The sequence below is a fragment of the Oncorhynchus nerka genome, linkage group LG12, assembly GCF_034236695.1.
Source record: "Oncorhynchus nerka isolate Pitt River linkage group LG12, Oner_Uvic_2.0, whole genome shotgun sequence".
NCBI lineage: Eukaryota > Metazoa > Chordata > Actinopteri > Salmoniformes > Salmonidae > Oncorhynchus > Oncorhynchus nerka.
The window spans coordinates 73,389,283-73,408,700 of record NC_088407.1 but is presented as its reverse complement, the minus strand read 5'-3'; the positions used below and the strand labels follow the sequence as shown (position 1 = coordinate 73,408,700).

Genomic DNA, 19,418 nt, shown 5'->3' with positions numbered 1-19,418 from the left:
CATCTGGCTGGCTACACCTGACCTTTTTCCCATGGCCCCTCTGTCTGTTCCCGTCTACCTGACACACACACACACACACACACACACACACACGCTCTCTCTCTTAGAAAAAAGGTTCCAAAAGGCTTCTTCAGCTGTCTCCATAGATAAACCCTTTTTGGTTCCAAGTAAAAACCAGTTTTGGTTCCAAGGTTCTACATGGAACCCAAAGGAGTGCTACCTGGAACCAAAAAGGGTTCTGAAAAGGGTTCTCCTATGGGGACATCCAAAGAACCCTTTTAGGTTCTAGTGCCATTTTTTCTAAGAGTGTGTACACACATACACACGCCTTCCTATCTGCCCTGTCTACCTGACACACTGTTATCAGTTATTGCTGGGGAAGTAATTATCAGGAGGAGACATGGTCTGGCTGGTAGATTATAGACAACAACCAGAGGCATGCCGGGCTGGGGTGGGGGGAAAGTTTATCATGTGTCTACATGCATCCTGTCAGTCTCATCTTGTGAGCTTAACAGTGCGATGGGCTCATTGCTGTGGGTTGGTGAAGGGCAGTGAGGGCTGTAAATGTAATAACAAGTTTGTGAACATGGATTGAGAGAGGGCTGTTATAAGAGCAACTGTAACAAGCTTGTTTTAAGTGTTCTTCCACATTGTGATGTAACTTATTGCTTGCGAAGAACATAATGGAGAAAAACACATTTGATGATAGACAGCAGCAGCAGAAGCTCTAAAATAACAGTTCACTTCTTTTAAAGGGACCTCAAACTATTTCATCAGGAGAGTAATCAAATTATAGTATTTAGAGGTATCTCTGTAGTTTAAGTCTCCTCATATTTTGTTTAGTGGTTACCAGTGAAAAGATTCCATGTTGATTCAGTCAATGTGGTCTGTGTAAATAGTCACATTTACTTAATTTGAGATATGATTGTCAACCGTAGTATCACTCACAGATATTGACACTCTCCTCCCTGAATAAACATGTTAAGTGCTGATGGCTGGTAATGGAAACAAGATAATCACTGCTTATGGAAACACTACAGAAAGATGGTAATGTAATGATGTCATGCACTAACGAGTGAACTTGCTCATGATTGCAGGGTTGAGAAAGAGCTTTAAAATACAGTATGTTCACAAGATTTTACAGACATGGTCCTTCATTCACTAATGCAAAGTAATAATAGCCTATATGTTAAGTGGTAATATGCATTGGTGTTCTCAAATTCATCTACTACTGTGTGGTATAGGTAGCCAAGGTAATGTTTATTTTTGCCACAGCAAATACTAGGCTTGTTGTGGTTCTAAAACATTGTCTCAACTGTGCCACCTAGTGTGAAAGGTTATACAACAATAAAAATAAATCACAAAACATACTGTATCTGGAGGAAGAGATATCAGTCAATGAAAAAAATATGTTTGAGTATAACATTGGATTTTTATTGGATATAGGTGGTTTACATTAAAATATATGTACCTATTCAGACTTAAAACCAATACATTTGTAAGGTAAGTTGTTGACTTTCTCTTATTAAAAGACTAAGAAAATATATTTTTCCACAGAGAATATACCAGCTTAGTAGAAGTACATAATATGATGGTAGTACTACTGGGTTAAAGCTTGAGACTCAAGCTACTGTATGTTTCTGTTGAAAGCCAATGATGGAAGGTCACTGGAACCATAAAAATAGAACCTGAGGGACTTTGGCTAATCTGGTCATTCCATTTCTATGGCTGAAACCAACCCTGCTAGATCTTATAGTTTGTCAATCTCCACAGACGTGAGGGTGACATCATTATAGATGGCCAGGTGTTTGATGGATTGGATATCACGGATGCGGTGTTTGAACTCCAGGATGTGTGAGCTGTTCACTGCCACCTTGAACTCACTGTTAGTGCACATTATCTTCATCTGGAAAAACACAGGACCACAAACTCATTATTATGCAAAATCAAAGAATGTGTTAAGATATGACTGAAATGTAAATTAATATATGGATTGTAAAACATGATCTGTTGATCATGAATAACATTTTAATTTGTTTGACATTTTTTTAAATATCTTGAGATTAATACAGGAGTGTCTAAAGATATTTTCCAAATGGCACCCTATTCCCCATTTAGAGCACTACTTTTGACCAAAGCATGTTCTGTTCAAAAGTAGTGTACTATATAGGGGGGTGCCATTTGGGACACATACTAATTCCCAATGGACCCCAGCCATCATGGTTTTCTTCTTGATCCAAATCAGTCAGGTTTCAAGACTAGTCATTCAACTGAGACTGCTCTTCTCTGTATCACGGAGGCGCTCCGCACTGCTAAAGCTAACTCTCTCTCCTCTGCTCTCATCCTTCTAGACTTATCGGCTGCCTTCGATACTGTGAACCATCAGATCCTCCTCTCCACCCTCTCCGAGTCGGGCATCTCCGGCGCGGCCCACGCTTGGATTGCGTCCTACCTGACAGGTCGCTCCTACCAGGTGGCGTGGCGAGAATCTGTCTCCTCACCACGTGCTCTCACCACTGGTGTCCCCCAGGGCTCTGTTCTAGGCCCTCTCCTATTCTCGCTATACACCAAGTCACTTGGCTCTGTCATAACCTCACATGGTCTCTCCTATCATTGCTATGCAGACGACACACAATTAATCTTCTCCTTTCCCCCTTCTGACGACCAGGTGGCGAATCGCATCTCTGCATGTCTGGCAGACATATCAGTGTGGATGACGGATCATCACCTCAAGCTGAACCTCGGCAAGACGGAGCTGCTCTTCCTCCCGGGAAGGACTGCCCGTTCCATGATCTCGCCATCACGGTTGACAACTCCATTGTGTCCTCGTCCCAGAGCGCTAAGAACCTTGGCGTGATCCTGGACAACACCCTGTCGTTCTCAAATAACATCAAGGCGGTGGCCCGTTCCTGTAGGTTCATGCTCTACAACATCCGCAGAGTACGACCCTGCCTCACACAGGAAGATCCTAATCCAGGCACTTGTCATCTCCCGTCTGGATTACTGCAACTCGCTGTTGGCTGGGCTCCCTGCCTGTGCCATTAAACCCCTACAACTCATCCAGAACGCCGCAGCCCGTCTGGTGTTCAACCTTCCCAAGTTCTCTCACGTCACCCCGCTCCTCCGCTCTCTCCACTGGCTTCCAGTTGAAGCTCGCATCCGCTACAAGACCATGGTGCTTGCCTACGGAGCTGTGAGGGGAACGGCACCTCAGTACCTCCAGGCTCTGATCAGGCCCTACACCCAAACAAGGGCACTGCGTTCATCCACCTCTGGCCTGCTCGCCTCCCTACCACTGAGGAAGTACAGTTCCCGCTCAGCCCAGTCAAAACTGTTCGCTGCTCTGGCCCCCAATGGTGGAACAAACTCCCTCACGACGCCAGGACAGCGGAGTCAATCACCACCTTCCGGAGACACCTGAAACCCCACCTCTTTAAGGAATACCTAGGATAGGATAAAGTAATCCTTCTCACCCCCCTTAAAAGATTTAGATGCACTATTGTAAAGTGACTGTTCCACTGGATGTCATAAGGTGAACGCACCAATTTGTAAGTCGCTCTGGATAAGAGCGTCTGCTAAATGACTTAAATGTAAATGTAATGTAAATGTTTTAAAACTCTGATTGGTTGACATGAAGTAAACCAGAAGATCGATTCCTCACCTCGAAGGGCTGGCCCTGAGTGAAGGGGAAGTGATTGTGCTCCCTCTCCTCTTTTCCCCATGTATTGCCTATCTGACTGTTCCGCACAATCGTTTTCTTTCCTTGGTCATTAAAGCGTGGGTTGAGGTGCATGGCAATGTCATTCCCTTTGGTTAGATTGATGGTGAACCTACAGGGAGATAATAGCAGTGTTCATACCAACTCCTTGTGACTCATTTTATTTTCAAACAATTTGTTTGGCTTGACAATGAGCAATGGTGTTTCAAGAGCACAAACATATTTGGGACGAAGCTAATAACATAGTGGTAAACCTTGGATTTTGTGACAATTACATCACCAATCCGTTTATCTTGTAGTGTCGATTACAAGTCAGACAACAACATTATGTTTTGTGATGAATGTGTGTGTGTGTGTGTGTGTGTTCTATGAGCCACATGCTCAACAGCACTACACGACAGTTTCCATGGTGATGTGAGCATTTTGAGTTTGTGGCCATAGTTACTGTAGGCCTACTCTTGACTTTAAAGTGATTGGTATTATCTGGTTTTGAAATAATCACAGATCATTTGTTCTATTCTCACCCATTGTCCTTACATCAGTTAAATTGTATTCAGGTGAGGATTGGAAATAATGATGTCAAGATGCTCTATTGGGATTACTGTCTGCCAACATCTTTCAAAAGGGGCCTCATTGATTTACATTTGACAGTTATCTAGATTTGTTAACTACCCAGAGCTTGATTATCTAGATCCTCTCGTCTAACTTCTATTAGTCTCTGTTTACATCCGGAGATAGATAATTATGAATCACACACTTTGAACAAAGCAACAACCGTTTGTATTTGATAAGATTTTAGTCCTTATTAGATTGAGATTAGCAGTAGAAGTAGCCACGTCCCAGATCTGTTTGTGCCATCATTCCAACTCCTTGTCATCCTATTCATGAAATTTGGCATGACAAGTGGCAAGGAGTGGTATGATGGCACAAACAGACTAGTACTTAGGTTATGGTATAAGAAGTTTGCAGGCAACATATCAAGGAATGGCATGCCATTTGAGTAACTACTGCTGGCTACAAGACTAAAATAACTGAGCAACATTAAGAATCAAAGTGTGGAAATAGCTACAATGTAGATTGTCACAATTTACCACGGAAACTATATTTTGTTGTGAATACTGACATTTTGGCATTTTGGTTAACTGTCCCACGAATTGTAATGAGCATCTTGTCGTAGCATCCATTTGGCAGGTTCAGGTCATATGGCACTTTCTGTTGGGGAAATAAAATGAGTTTGTTGAAAACAGCAAATAAAAACAGCCAAAACCAGTTGAGTGTCATTAGGACAGGCTTACAACAATGTCTGAGTAGAGTTCATGAGAGATAATCTGTCACAAAGATAGTTCTGAACCATGCAGAACCTTGCTCATGGTTTTTCAAACCGTCATACCCAACATCCTCAGGATTGAATGTCTTCTCTTACCAGTGAACTATGTTGTGGAGCAGTTGGTTGGGCAGGGCCTGGACCGGGGCTTGGGCTTGGCCATCCGGGTGCAGTAGGTTGGCTAATCTGTCCTGGCTGCCCTGGCCATGTCGGCTGACTGGGCTGTCCCCCACCTGGTTGTCCGGGCCATGAGGGTTGGGAAGGGTTTGGTTGTTGTCCAGGCCAAGCCGGTTGACCACCAGGCTGGCCTGGTTGCTGCTGTCCAGGCCAAGCCGGTTGACCACCAGGCTGGCCTGGTTGCTGCTGTCCAGGCCAAGCCGGTTGACCACCAGGCTGTCCTGGTTGCTGCTGTCCAGGCCAAGCCGGTTGACCACCAGGCTGTCCTGGCCATGTTGGCTGGTTGGGTTGCCCACCAGGCCACACACCCCCACTACTCTGCTGGTTGTTCTGGCTTGGCCAGCCCGGTTCACCACCCAGAGCATCTGAAAGCTGTAGGGAAAGAGGGGAAGCAGAGCGGGGTGAGAGAGGGGAAGCAGAGCAGGGTGAGAGAGGGGAAGCAGAGCAGGGTGAGAGAGGGGAAGCAGAGCAGGGTGAGAGAGGGGAAGCAGAGCAGGGTGAGAGAGGGGATAGGTAGTGTGCACAAGTGGATGTGTCTCCTCGCTTAATTTCTCACTGGACCCAGCTAGCACATAATGTTCTGAGAACAATTTGTTTCTTAGAGCTTGGTGAGAGCGTGGAGTCCTATGGTTATTTTGCATACAACCTACCCACAACCTTCTGGGAATGGTGCAGGATAGTGGTTTGGCTTTGGAATATTCTCAGCACATTTAAGGAACTTGACAAAATAACAATTTTCTTGGTATTTCATTACTTTAACAAAATGTGTCTTAAAAGTTCAAACATGGTTACCTTTCATTTCAATTTTGGTCATGTTCTAGGAACGTTCAACTGGTTTGACATTAGTCCATAATTAGGCTCACTTGGGCCGAAGATGTCTCCTAATTTTTTTGAAGGTCTATGTCCCTAGAGGTGGAAAATGTGTGATTGCAGTGCAGCAATCACGCCAGTCGGTATAAAATAGAACGTTACCTAGGCTCCATTGACTCACAGCAAAAACTTGAATTTTTCAAATGCAATTCTCTTGTTATCGGCTTGTTTTAGTCAATTACAAAACTACATTTAAGAAAAGTACAACATTTCTAAAGATCCCTTTTCCACATTGCCTGCACGCAAATGTTTTCACTACTTAGAAAATTGTAATATTGTAGGGCTTCCCTCACGCCCCTTTTCATGATGCTGCTAACCACGTGAGTGAGTGCTAGCTACCGACTGGAACATTAAGCTAGCAAAATCAACAACAGACTACACAGCTACAAGTAGGTTTTACCTGAGATGACATGTTTTCCACACACAGAGTAGCCTACATGGACACCGGGTCCCCACATTTCCCACGCTGAATAGCCTGAAACCACAGGGCTCTTCTCGCAGGCTCTATTTCCCTACATATTTTCATTGAACCGTAGGTTGGGATTTTTTACCTGGTTAACAAGCAGTTTTTTTGGCATGTTTTATTATTTCTGTATAACAAAAAATGAACTATGAAGTTGGCTCTTTTACAATGGGGGTCAATGGGAAAGAATGTTTGTATTCCCCAAATTGTGGGCGTGGTCGAGGGGAATTCCTTCTTATGACATGAATAACGACTCGGTAGCTTGCTGAGTGTTATCACTATTTCATCCCATTCATTTTTTCCCCTGACAAACAATGTCATACAACAAGTTATTGCTCACTTATACATACATGTGCAATTGGAAAGCTTAGATTCACAGCTATCCTGCAGACAATTTCAAAATGTTCAGGTCAACAGCACTTTGACTTATGTTAGATATCAAATTTACCTGTATAAATTGCTTTAAAAAAAGGGAAAGCATGATGCATTTAAATCACTTTTAAAAAAGTGATTTGGAAAGGTAAGGAAATTACCTTTCAAATTATATATATAAAACCAACTGACATGACCAGCTACAACTATTGTAAAAAATAAAATCTCCCATATGTGCCATTGACATTAAAATGTTGAAAGCTTAGCCGTAGAATTCCATGTAATTGGACAGCTAAGTTTTTGTATTCCAACTTTGATAAGAGGCAGCAAATTGCACACACACATCTAGGCCTGATTATTAAAAAGATTTGTAGATACAGGTCCATCAGAGAATTCACACATTAACCCCACAGAAGTCTTTTTCCAGTATAGCCACCAAACTACTCAATGGAGTCTTATTGGACCACACCTGTTTGAAATGTAATTGTAGTAACACCAGAAATATCTTAAAATGTTCATGTAGAATGATGTAGAATACACAACCACATGACAGGTGTGCCAGATATACAGATGTTACATTATTCACAGAATTGTGTTAAGGTGCCCAAAAAGGGTGGCTACTTTGAAGAATCTTAAAATATATTTTGATTTGTTTAACACTTTTGTTTACTACATGTTATTTCATAGTTTTTCTTTACTATTATGTAGAAAATAGTAAAAATAAAGAGTAGGTGTCCAAACTTTGGACTGGTACTGTATATTGAGGCAAACATTAGACAGTACCCTATTGGCAAAATAGAACTCAATTGATTGAACATTAACATTGTAATTTACATTGACAGTGAATTCGGAAAGTATTCAGATCCCTTTACCTTTTCAAAATGTTTGTTATGTTACGCCTTATTCTAAAATGTATTAATCTACACACAATATCCCATATTGACAAAGTGAAAACAGGTTTTTAGAAATGTTGGCAAATGTATATTTTTAAAAAATACCTTATTTACATAACTATTCAGACCCTTTGCTATGAGGCTCGCAATAGAGGTGCATCCTGTTTCCATTGATCATCCTTGTTTCTACAACTTTATTGGAGTCCACCTATGATAAATTAAATTGATTGGACATGGATTTGGAAAGGCACTCACCTGTCTGTATAAAAAGGTCCCACAGTTGACAGGGCATGTCTGAGCAAAAACCAAGCCACGAGGTTGAAGGAATTGTCCATAGAGCTCCAAGACAGGATTGTGTCGAGGCACAGACCTGACGAAGGGTACCAAAAAAATGTCTGCAGCATTGAAGGTCCCCAAGAACAGTGGCCTCCATTAATTCCTTTTTAAAAAAATTTAAAAAATAAAATAAAATAAAAAAATTATACTTTTAACCCTTTTTCTCCCCAATTGGTAGTTACAGTCTTGTCCCATCGCTGCTACTCCCGTACAGACTTGGGAGAGGTGAAGGTCGATTTTCATGTGTCCTCCGAAACACGACCCTGCCAAGCCACACTGCTTCTTGTCCCACTGCTTGCTTAACCTGGAAGCCAGCCGCACCAATGTGTCGGAGGAAACACCGTAAAACTGGCGACCAAAGTCAGAGTGCCTGCCACAAGGAGTCGATAGAGCGCGATGGCATAAGGCCATCCCGGCCGGCCAAACCCTCCGCGAATGATGCTGGGCCAATTGTGCACCGCTTTGACACTGCCTGGGATCGAACACGGGTTTGTAGTGACACCTCTAGCACTGCAGCCTCCATCATTCTTAAATGGAAGAAGTTTGGAACCACCAAGACTCTTCCTAGAGCTAGCCTCTCAGCCAAACAGCAATCGGGGGAGAAGGGCCTTGGTCAGGGAGGTGACCAAGAACCCGATGGTCACCCTGACAGAGCTCCAGAGTTCCTCTGTTGAGATGGGAGAACCTTGCAGAAGGACAACCATCTGTGCAGCACTCCAGCAATCATGCTTTTATGGTCGAGTGGCCAGACGGAAGCCACTCCTCAATAAAAAGGCACGACAGCCCGCTTGGAGTTTGCCAAAAGGCCCCTAAAGGACTCAGACAATGAGAAAGAACATTCTCTGGTCTGATGAAACCAAGATTGAACTCCTTGGACTGAATTCCAAGTGTCACGTCTGGAGGAAACCTGGCACCATCCCTATGGTGAAGCATGGTGGTGGCAGCAGGAATGGCATGTAACTGCAGAATGCTGTGGTAGCGATGCTGGTTAAGTGTACCTTAAATTTGAAATATATCACTGACACCAATTTTAAAAAAGAAGCATGGAGGAGGTGTGGTGGTGCGGTCACCAGCAAAGCGCCACCACACCTCCATGCTTCTTTTTTAAATTTAACTTGTCAGTTAAGAACAAATTCTTATTTTCAATGAGGGCCTAGGAACAGTGGGTTAAATGCCTTGTTCAGGGGCACAACAGATTTTTACCTTGTCAGCTCAGGGATTTGATCTAGCAACCTGGTTGAGAGTCCAACACTCTAACCACTAGGCTACCTGCCGCCCCAGTGAGAACTACACTCAGTGGGAACTACACATGCGGAGCTCATCGGTTCACCTACTTCGCGTCTCAAAGACAGAGGTTGGAACCCAAAATCTCACATTTGGACTGATGAGGAAAATAAACTATTTAGAATAAGGATGTAACGCAACAAAACGTGGAAAAATTCAAGAGGTATGAATACTTTCTGAATGCACTGTATAGTGCATCCATGTAGCCTATTTATATTTAAATGCAGTCATCTCTGCTTTCATTTGAAGCATATTTTTTATCCTTCACTTGTTTGTGACAATTGCAAACACTTTGACAACTTTGCATTTGTAGTCAACTTCATTTTTAAGTTATCGGCGGTCACAGTCAAATCAAATTTTATTTGTCACATACACATGGTTAGCAGATGTTAATGCGAGTGTAGCGAAATGCTTGTGCTTCTAGTTCCGACAATGCAGTAATAACCAACAAGTAATCTAACTAACAATTCCAAAACTACTGTCTTATACACAGTGTAAGGGGATAAAGAATATGTACATAAGGATATATGAATGAGTGATGGTACAGGGCAGCATACAGTAGATGGTATCGAGTACAGTATATACATATGAGATGAGTATGTAGACAAAGTAAACAAAGTGGCATAGTTAAAGTGGCTAGTGATACATGTATTACATAAGGATGCAGTCGATGATATAGAGTACAGTATATACGTATGCATATGAGATGAATAATGTAGGGTAAGTAACATTATGTAAGGTAGCATTGTTTAAAGTGGCTAGTGATATATTTACATAATTTCCCATCAATTCCCATTATTAAAGTGGCTGGAGTTGGGTCAGTGTCAATGTCAGTGTGTTGGCAGCAGCCACTCAATGTTAGTGGTGGCTGTTTAACAGTCTGATGGCCTTGAGATAGAAGCTGTTTTTCAGTCTCTCGGTCCCAGCTTTGATGCACCTGTACTGACCTCGCCTTCTGGATGATAGCGGGGTGAACAGGCAGTGGCTCGGGTGGTTGATGTCCTTGATGATCTTTATGACCTTCCTGTAACGTCGGGTGGTATAGGTGTCCTGGAGGGCAGGTAGTTTGCCCCCGGTGATGCGTTGTGCAGACCTCACTACTCTCTGGAGAGCCTTAAGGTTGAGGGCGGAGCAGTTGCCGTACCAGGCGGTGATACAGCCCGCCAGGATGCTCTCGATTGTGCATCTGTAGAAGTTTGTGAGTGCTTTTGGTGACAAGCCGAATTTCTTCAGCCTCCTGAGGTTGAAGAGGCGCTGCTGCGCCTTCTTCACGACGCTGTCTGTGTGAGTGGACCAATTCAGTTTGTCTGTGATGTGTATGCCGAGGAACTTAAAACTTGCTACCCTCTCCACTACTGTTCCATCGATGTGGATAGGGGGGTGTTCCCTCTGCTGTTTCCTGAAGTCCACAATCATCTCCTTAGGTTTTGTTGACGTTGAGTGTGAGGTTATTTTCCTGACACCACACTCCGAGGGCCCTCACCTCCTCCCTGTAGGCCGTCTCGTCGTTGTTGGTAATCAAGCCTACCACTGTTGTGTCGTCCGCAAACTTGATGATTGAGTTGGAGGCGTGCGTGGCCACGCAGTCGTGGGTGAACAGGGAGTACAGGAGAGGGCTCAGAACGCACCCTTGTGGGGCTCCCGTGTTGAGGATCAGCGGGGAGGAGATGTTGCCTACCCTCACCACCTGGGGGCGGCCCGTCAGGAAGTCCAGTACCCAGTTGCACAGGGCGGGGTCGAGACCCAGGGTCTCGAGCTTGATGACGAGCTTGGAGGGTACTATGGTGTTGAATGCCGAGCTGTAGTCGATGAACAGCATTCTCACATAGGTATTTCTCTTGTCCAGATGGGTTAGGGCAGTGTGCAGTGTGGTTGAGATTGCATCGTCTGTGGACCTATTTGGGCGGTAAGCAAGTTGGAGTGGGTCTAGGGTGTCAGGTAGGGTGGAGGTGATATGGTACTTGACTAGTCTCTCAAAGCACTTCATGATGACGGAGTGAGCTCAGTTACCTTAGCTTTCTTGGGAACAGGAACAATGGTGGCCCTCTTGAAGCATGTGGGAACAGCAGACTGGTATAGGGATTGATTGAATATGTCCGTAAACACACCGGCCAGCTGGTCTGCGCATGCTCTGAGGGCGCGGCTGGGGATGCCGTCTGGGCCTGCAGCCTTGCGAGGGTTAACACGTTTAAATGTCTTACTCACCTCGGCTGCGGTGAAGGAGAGACCGCATGTTTTCGTTGCAGGCCGTGTCAGTGGCACTGCATTGTCCTCAAAGCGGGCAAAAAAAGTTATTTAGTCTGCCTGGGAGCAAGACATCCTGGTCCGTGACTGGGCTGGGTTTCTTCTTGTAGTCCGTGATTGACTGTAGACCCTGCCACATGCCTCTTGTGTCTGAGCCGTTGAATTGAGATTCTACTTTGTCTCTGTACTGACGCTTAGCTTGTTTGATAGCCTTGCGGAGGGAATAGCTGCACTGTTTGTATTCGGTCATGTTACCAGACACCTTGCCCTGATTAAAAGCAGTGGTTCGCGCTTTCAGTTTCACGCGAATGCTGCCATCAATCCACGGTTTCTGGTTAGGGAATGTTTTTATCATTGCTATGGGAACGACATCTTCAACGCACGTTCTAATGAACTCGCACACCGAATCAGCGTATTCGTCAATAGTATTATCTGACGCAATACGAAACATGTCCCAGTCCACGTGATGGAAGCAGTCTTGGATAAGAGCGTCTGCTAAATGACTTAAATGTAAATGTAAATGAGTGTGGAGTCAGCATGGTCGGACCAGCGTTGGACAGACCTCAGCGTGGGAGCCTCTTGTTTAAGTTTCTGTCTGTAGGCAGGGATCAACAAAATGGAGTCGTGGTCAGCTTTTCCGAAAGGGGGGCGGGGCAGGGCCTTATATGCGTCGCGGAAGTTAAGAGTAACAATGATCCAAGGTTTTACCACCCCTGGTTGCGCAATCGATATGCTGATAAAATTGAGGGAGTCTTGTTTTCATATTAGCTTTGTTAAAATCCCCAGCTACAATGAATGCAGCCTCCGGATAAATGGTTTCCAGTTTGCAAAGAGTTAAATAAAGTTCGTTCAGAGCCATCGATGTGTCTGCTTGGGGGGGAATATATACGGCTGTGATTATAATCAAAGATAATTCTCTTGGTAGATAATGCGGTCTACATTTGATTGTGAGGAATTCTAAATCAGGTGAACAGAAGGATTTGAGTTCCTGTATGTTTCTTTCATCACACCATGTCTCGTTAGTCATGAGGCATACGCCCCTGCCACTCTTCTTACCAGAAAGATGTTTGTTTCTGTCGGCGCGATGCGTGGAGAAACCCGTTGGCTGCACCGCCCCGGATAGAGTCTTTCCAGTGAGCCATGTTTCCGTGAAGCAGAGAACGTTACAGTCTCTGATGTCCCTCTGGAATGCTACCCTTGCTCGGATTTCATCAACCTTGTTGTCAAGAGACTGGACATTGGCAAGAAGAATGCTAGGGAGTGGTGCGCGATGTGCCCGTGTCCGGAGTCTGACCAGAAGACCGCTACGTTTCCCTCTTTTACGAAGTCGTTTTTTGGGGTCGCTGCATGGAATCAATTCCGTTGACCTGTTTGTAAGGCAGAACACAGGATCCGCGTCGCGGAAAACATATTCTTGGTCGTACTGATGGTGAGTTGACGCTGATCTTATATTCAGTAGTTCTTCTCGACTGTATGTAATGAAACCTAAGATGACCTGGGGTACTAATGTAAGAAATAACACGTAAAAAAAACAAAAAACTGCATAGTTTCCTAGGAACGCGAAGCGAGGCGGCCATCTCTGTCGGCCCACGGAGAAGTTGATCTGTTTAGCTGAGATCTGTGAATAAAGTGACGCGGATGGGCAGAAAAACAAACATCTAATGATGCACTTAGCTGTTCTGCGAGTCGTCTGAGGTAAGTAACTAGCGTTTGTTTTAAGTACAACTTTAGTAACGATGGTTTTGGGAAACAGCTGGGAGATTGAATGATGCTCCTACGAAGGTTCTAACGATGAACTTTGACTTAAGATGCTGGGCCCTGAACATTTCCGAAAATGTGTCTGATGGATAGCTGTGAATCTATGCTTTCCAATGATATATGATTAAAGGGCATACGTGAGAAATTATTTGGTGTAACACAGAAAGTTACCATTGCTGCACTGCTATCACACATTTTTCAACTGGAGGGACTAAACCTTTAAAAAATATATATATAATCCTATGAGACATCGTCGGCCCATGTGAGCCCAACACCCCAAATGTTCTCAAATAGTTCAGTGAACGTTCAGTGGGAATTTCAGTACTTCAGCATAGCGTTTCCTACAGGTTCTCATGGTTTTATTTAAAAGTAATGTCCTCATTCTTCCAAGATCGTTAAGAAAATGTTGCATAAAAACCACAAGAAAACATTATTAGAACGTTCTCTGAACGTTACTAAAGTTATTTAAAAGCATATACATTCTGTTCTCAGCATAAAAAAAACTCACTCTATCCTTTATCTTGTTAAGTGTGATCAGGTGCATTTGCTGCGCCCACTAACGGGCCACACCTGATCTTAATGAGTGCTTGTTTCCTTTGAAATGGGGTCTGTTTGAACAGACTAAAATTAACAGCTTTGTAGGCATAAAAACAAAATGGCATGCTTGCGCCATTCTGGAGGTGCAGTGGAATAAATCCATCAATAGAGAACAGGCAATTATAGGGTTGAATCTCACTGATGCCGTGTCACAATAACAAATTGCAAGATTAATGCCTAAGGAAATTACATTTACATGTGCTTGGCGTTCAAAAAAACAAACCCCAAAATAAGCTAGCAGTGTTAAGTCTTGAAACATTCAGTGAAAGTTAAGGAAGTTATTAAAAAAAACTCTAAATAACCTAGAATTTTTATTCTCTGAGTGTTAATAAAACCTCACAGGAAAACTTAAGGATCCAGAGTAAAATGTTTGCATAATCTCCCTGCAATCTAAAAATAAACGTTCCCAGAACAGGCTACATTTTTTTCTTCCTGAAACGTACATTCCCACAACTTCCAAGGAACCAAATGTGCTAGCTGGGGAAATACAGTGAGCTCTTTATTGCTTATAGTATTAAGCATTCTTGCAATTTGATAGAATATTAGAAAAAGTGTTTACTTACATCCATTGTATCTGAAAAGGAGAGTGAAATGTTTGAGTTAAAATTATTGTATGCTTTAAATACTTCAACCATACAGGTCTTGAGAGGAAAGTATGCTCAAATGTTTATGACAAACATTAGCCGTAGTCTTTTCTATAGAACCATACAGGTAGGCAATGTTTTCTGTACAGAATTATAAGAATGCATTCATGTCATAAGACTGTATCAATTAGGGGAACACCTACCCTATCCTCACCACACCCATTTGGAATTTTCCTTCATATGCATCAGACCAGAGCTAATTTGAGTCAGGATATCAGTGGAGGTAAGGTGTTTATTTCAACAGACAAAGCCATAATACCGGTCTGACATTCTACCCACCTGCCCCACACACACCCTTCGCTCCTCCAGGTCCATCTCCCTTTAGCAGCCCTGCAGTAGACTAAAAACTACGGGTGACAGGGCTTTGTTGCTCCGCGACTGTGGAGCGCACTTCCAGACACTATTAGGGCTGCAGAGTCTCAGTCCTTCTTTAAGGCACAGCTCCAGACTGCTTTCAGAAAAGCTTTCAAGGACCTCTGCTAGTATTCTGGAAACACCTGTATAACTTTGTTGTCAGTGTTTTTATTATTATACGGATCTTTTTTAAATTAATGTGCACCTTGGGTCTGAGAAAAGCACTTTACAAATTAAAATAATCATTATAATAGCCGATAATATATAATAGCTCTGAACACATTACATATATTTCAAAAGTAAACTAAAAGTATTTATTCAAAATGAGCCTGGATTCTTTGTGTACCATGAGGCCTAACTAACAATTGTCATGATCATGAGGAGGGATGATTCTCTGCTATATTTAGATTCCTAACCGGATATGTACTGACTGCTATTACTATCCTATCAGACAGAGTAGAAATGTGAAAACAGAGGGGCTGTAATAAAAGAAAAGCGTTACAAAAAATTGCACTTATAATTTTCCTAATAGCTCGGACTTTGCTTAGAACTTCTTTATTGAGGAAAGATGTACGACTGTGATACAGTATGCGGTTGTCTCACCTAGCGAGCTTAAGATGAATGCACTAACCAAGTAGCTCTGGATAGGGCATCTGCTTAATGACTAAAATGTACATGTAGAAATGAAAACATGAAAGAACACAGGACAGGTAGGAACATGATAAGTTGACTTAGAGTGAAAAATACTCTCCTACCTAGAGCAAACATTCAGTTATATTGCTCAGTTTTGTGGAATGTTCAGTGCCTCATGGAAACTGCACTTTTTGAAAAACGAGTTCCAAAAGGGTCCTTTGGCTGTCCCCATAGGAGAACCCTTTTTCCCCCAGGTAGAACATTTTTAGTTCCAGGTAGAACACTCACTCGAAAGGGTTTTACATGGAACCCAAATGGGTTCTACCTTGCACAAACAAGGGTTCTTTAAAGGGTTCTATTATGGGGGACAGCCGAAGAACCGATAGCAAATATTTTTCTAAGATTGTGGTTGAATCGTGAATCGCAGGTATTATCTTCTGTAAAAAACCTTTCCGGTCCTCACTCGTTTTGCAAGGCCACTGATCAACTTAAGCAGCAGGAATCCATTTGGGATCGTTGACATGCCATTTTTAAGCGGTGTGCGCTGTGATACCTTAAGATATCATACTGCATATCCAGTGTGAGATACTGTATATCTAACCATGCGACATTAAAATCTCTTCCTGGTTATGTAATATGCCCTCTATCTCCCTACACAAAAGCTGTCGTAAAATTCAACGTGAACCTTCCTTAAAACTAATATTAGTATAACAATGCACAAAAACAAATTTCTCAAGATCACAGTACAAGCAGCTGATACACAATACAAAGCAATAGCTGGTGTATGCCCCAAATGAAGAAATACCTGTTAGTAGCTCCGTTCAGTTGGCAGAGATACAGTAGACAGGGAAAACTGTGTGTCAGGGCGTATATAAACGGGTTCCCCCCACAAGGCCACACCTTTATTTCCCGGTCTCGCTTCTGAGAGACCACACCCGCAGAGTAACTTTCCCATCAGCATTAAAAGTATGTACAACAAAATGGCGTACAGGTTTCTATGTGTTTATTTGTGAGTTTCTTTCTTAAACAGTACAATTATGAATAATTCTAATATGAGGTTCTTACAGTTATCTATTAAATGTTTAGTTATGATGAGAGAAACCTTTCCACGGAAAATGTCCATGTGTATACATGTTGCGCCTCTGGAAGGGTGTGTTTGCAGACTGTCCAAACCACAAAGGTCTAATGCACAGCAAAAAAAAACATAGTCCGTTTCTATGGTTTGTGGGTGTGGTTGGAATGCTATCAAGCATACTTTTTAAGGGTGCGTTGTTTGTAGAAGTCAAACCCAAAATATACAGGTTAGAACAAGAGGATTCTAATATCCCATAACTCTTTGCCTAATTGCGGAATAATTCTAAACAATGGGACCAGCAATGTGAGCGAAACTAACTGGAAGTTAATGTTAACTGTACAAAAAAATATACACAATCATAGTGAATTTGATCTAATTACTCAGCAAACACATAGTATAACTGTTTTACTGTCATTCTAATAATTTATCTACAGACACTTATTACTTGATTTCCTGACTGCTGGGCACTTTTTCAATGCAAATACTGTAGCATCAACAATGGCACTGGCCCTGGGTTTGTTTTCAAACGCTTCTGCACGGACTTATTAAGTGTGCGTTTGTAAATTGCCTCCAGTGTGTGAGAGTGCACTCTGGGTGGTAACGTCAGAGCGTTGTCAGATTGCCTATTCATATATTAAGAGCGTTTTGCTCTAGGAGCGTTCAGAGCGCACTCTGGACGTAAGGGTGATCTGAGTGTTCTGATCTCACAAAGACAGTCAACCACCCAAGCTAACTGGCTAGCTTGCTAGCTACTTCCAGACACAAATGAGAAAACACCTCACTCTGACCATTTTACTCACCCTAGCAGAGCTGGTTATACTGCTTTTATATTATCTAGAGTGTCAGTGACTGTAACTGTGCTGCTGGCAACAATTTAATAACTTTTTTTGCCAACGTTTACTGACACCGGTCATATTCTTCGGGTGATGTGCGTTAGTAAATTGATCCGTTATTGCGCGGTCTGGCACACTCAGAGTACTCTGAAATCGAAATAGATAGCCAGAGTCAATTTACTAACGCAGTAAATATACCGTTAGTAAATATATATATATGTTTTTATTTTATTTAACCTTTATTTAACAAGGCAAGGTTTTGATGTGTAGAGTGCATTATTTAAATATATATATAATAAAAAATGGGGGGGGGGTTAACTTGTTTGAAACTCCAAGCACAGATAGAAATGAATTTCCTTGTACATTAATCATGCAAACACATTTCTTGTTTATGATGACAGAGCATCAGTGAGATTAGAACCTATGATCTTCTGTTTTCTATCCTTGGAATTAGTCCACTGTGCCACCAGAATGGAGCTAGAATGCCATGTTTTATTACGCATACAAAGCTGTTCATTTTAGTCTATTCAAACAAGACCTAATTTCAAAGGAAACTACTCATCTAGCATATAACTTTCTGAGAACCATATGTGTCTAAGACATTGGTGAGAGTGTGCTTGTCCAATGGTTATTTTGCACACAACCTTCCCACAATGTTCTGGGAATGGCTCAAGATACCCATCTAGCACATAAAGTTATAAGAACCTGAACCATATGTTTCTTAGGTGGACATTTCAGTAATTCAGCATAACGTTTCCTCCTCATGGTTCAATTTAAAGTTAGGTTCTCAAGTTGTTCAGACAACATTCAGAAACAACTTTCTTCTGTGAGGAATTTCAGTACTTCAGCATAATGTGTTCTGCAGGTGTCCTCATGGTTCATTTCACTTGATCTTAATTAGTGCTTGTTTCCTTTGAAATGGGGTCTGTTTAAATAAACTAAAATGAACAGCTTTGTATGAGTAAAAAAGAGATGGCAAGCTCGCACCATCCTGGTAGCACAGTGTACTAATTCCAGGGATAGAGAACAGAAGATCATAGGTGTGAATCTCACTTACGCATGTCACAATAAAAAATGTATTTGCATGGTTAATGCTTAAGCAAATGTGCTTGGAGTTCAAAACAGTTAAAAAATCTTACTGAAACATGTTCTCTGAATGTTATTTAATTATCTTCAGGGCCTCCTGAGCGGCACGGTGGTCTAAGGCAGTGCTAGAGGTGTCACTACAGATCCGGGTTTGATCCCAGGATGTGTTGCAGCTGGCTGTGACTAGGTGACTCATGAAGTGACGCACAACTGGCCCAGCGTCGTCCGGGTTGGGGGAGGGTTTGGCCAGCTGGGATGTCCTTGTCCCATCGTGCTCTAGTAACTCCTTGTGGCGGGCCGGGCGCATGCACGCTGACTTCAGTCACCAGCTGTACTGTGTTTCCTCCGACACATTGGTGCGGCTGGCTGCCGGGTTAAGCAAGCATGTGTAAAGAAGCAGTGCGGCTTGGCGGGGTCGTGTTTCAGAGGAGGCACAGCTCTCGACCTTTGTCTCTCCCAAGTCCGTACGGGAGTTGCAGCGATGGGACAAGACTGTAACTACCAGTTGGATATCACTAAAAAGTACCTAATAAAATGTATTATCTTCAAATAACCTAGAATTTTCATTTTCAGAACGTTAATAAAACCTGCCAGGCAAACTTTCAGGAAACTATAGTCTAATGTTTTCAGAACCTCTCTGCAACCTAAAAATTAACATTCTCAGAACAAACAGGACAAATTTTCACTTCCGTTCCCAGAACGTTAAAAGGCCCATCATCAGCAACGATCACTCCTGTGTTCCAATGGCACGTTGTGT

General features: G+C 42.7%; 1 protein-coding gene across 1 annotated transcript; it reads right to left on the bottom strand.

Annotated features, from left to right (window-relative positions):
• Nucleotides 1-1,412: 1,412 nt before the first annotated feature.
• Nucleotides 1,413-14,702, bottom strand: LOC115138710 (galectin-3-like). The gene is made up of 5 exons (XM_029675840.2): nt 14,600-14,702; nt 5,142-5,591; nt 4,842-4,930; nt 3,662-3,830; nt 1,413-1,906 (listed from the first exon to the last, which is right to left on the bottom strand). Exons 1-5 carry the CDS (start codon nt 14,669-14,671, stop codon nt 1,751-1,753), a joined length of 936 nt encoding a protein of 311 aa, XP_029531700.2. The 5' UTR covers nt 14,672-14,702; the 3' UTR covers nt 1,413-1,750.
• Nucleotides 14,703-19,418: the final 4,716 nt, after the last annotated feature.

Excerpts from the sequence above, each read along its gene's own strand:
- LOC115138710 (XM_029675840.2), bottom strand. The coding sequence starts at position 14,671 with ATGGTTGAAGTATTTAAAGCATACAATAATTTTAACTCAAACATTTCA. Across the intron at positions 5,592-14,599 it reads CCTTTTCAGATACAATGGAT|CTTTCAGATGCTCTGGGTGG; the intron begins GTAAGTAAACAC and ends CTTTCCCTACAG. Across the intron at positions 3,831-4,841 it reads GTTAACCAAAATGCCAAAAT|GTTCACCATCAATCTAACCA; the intron begins GTCAGTATTCAC and ends ATCTCCCTGTAG.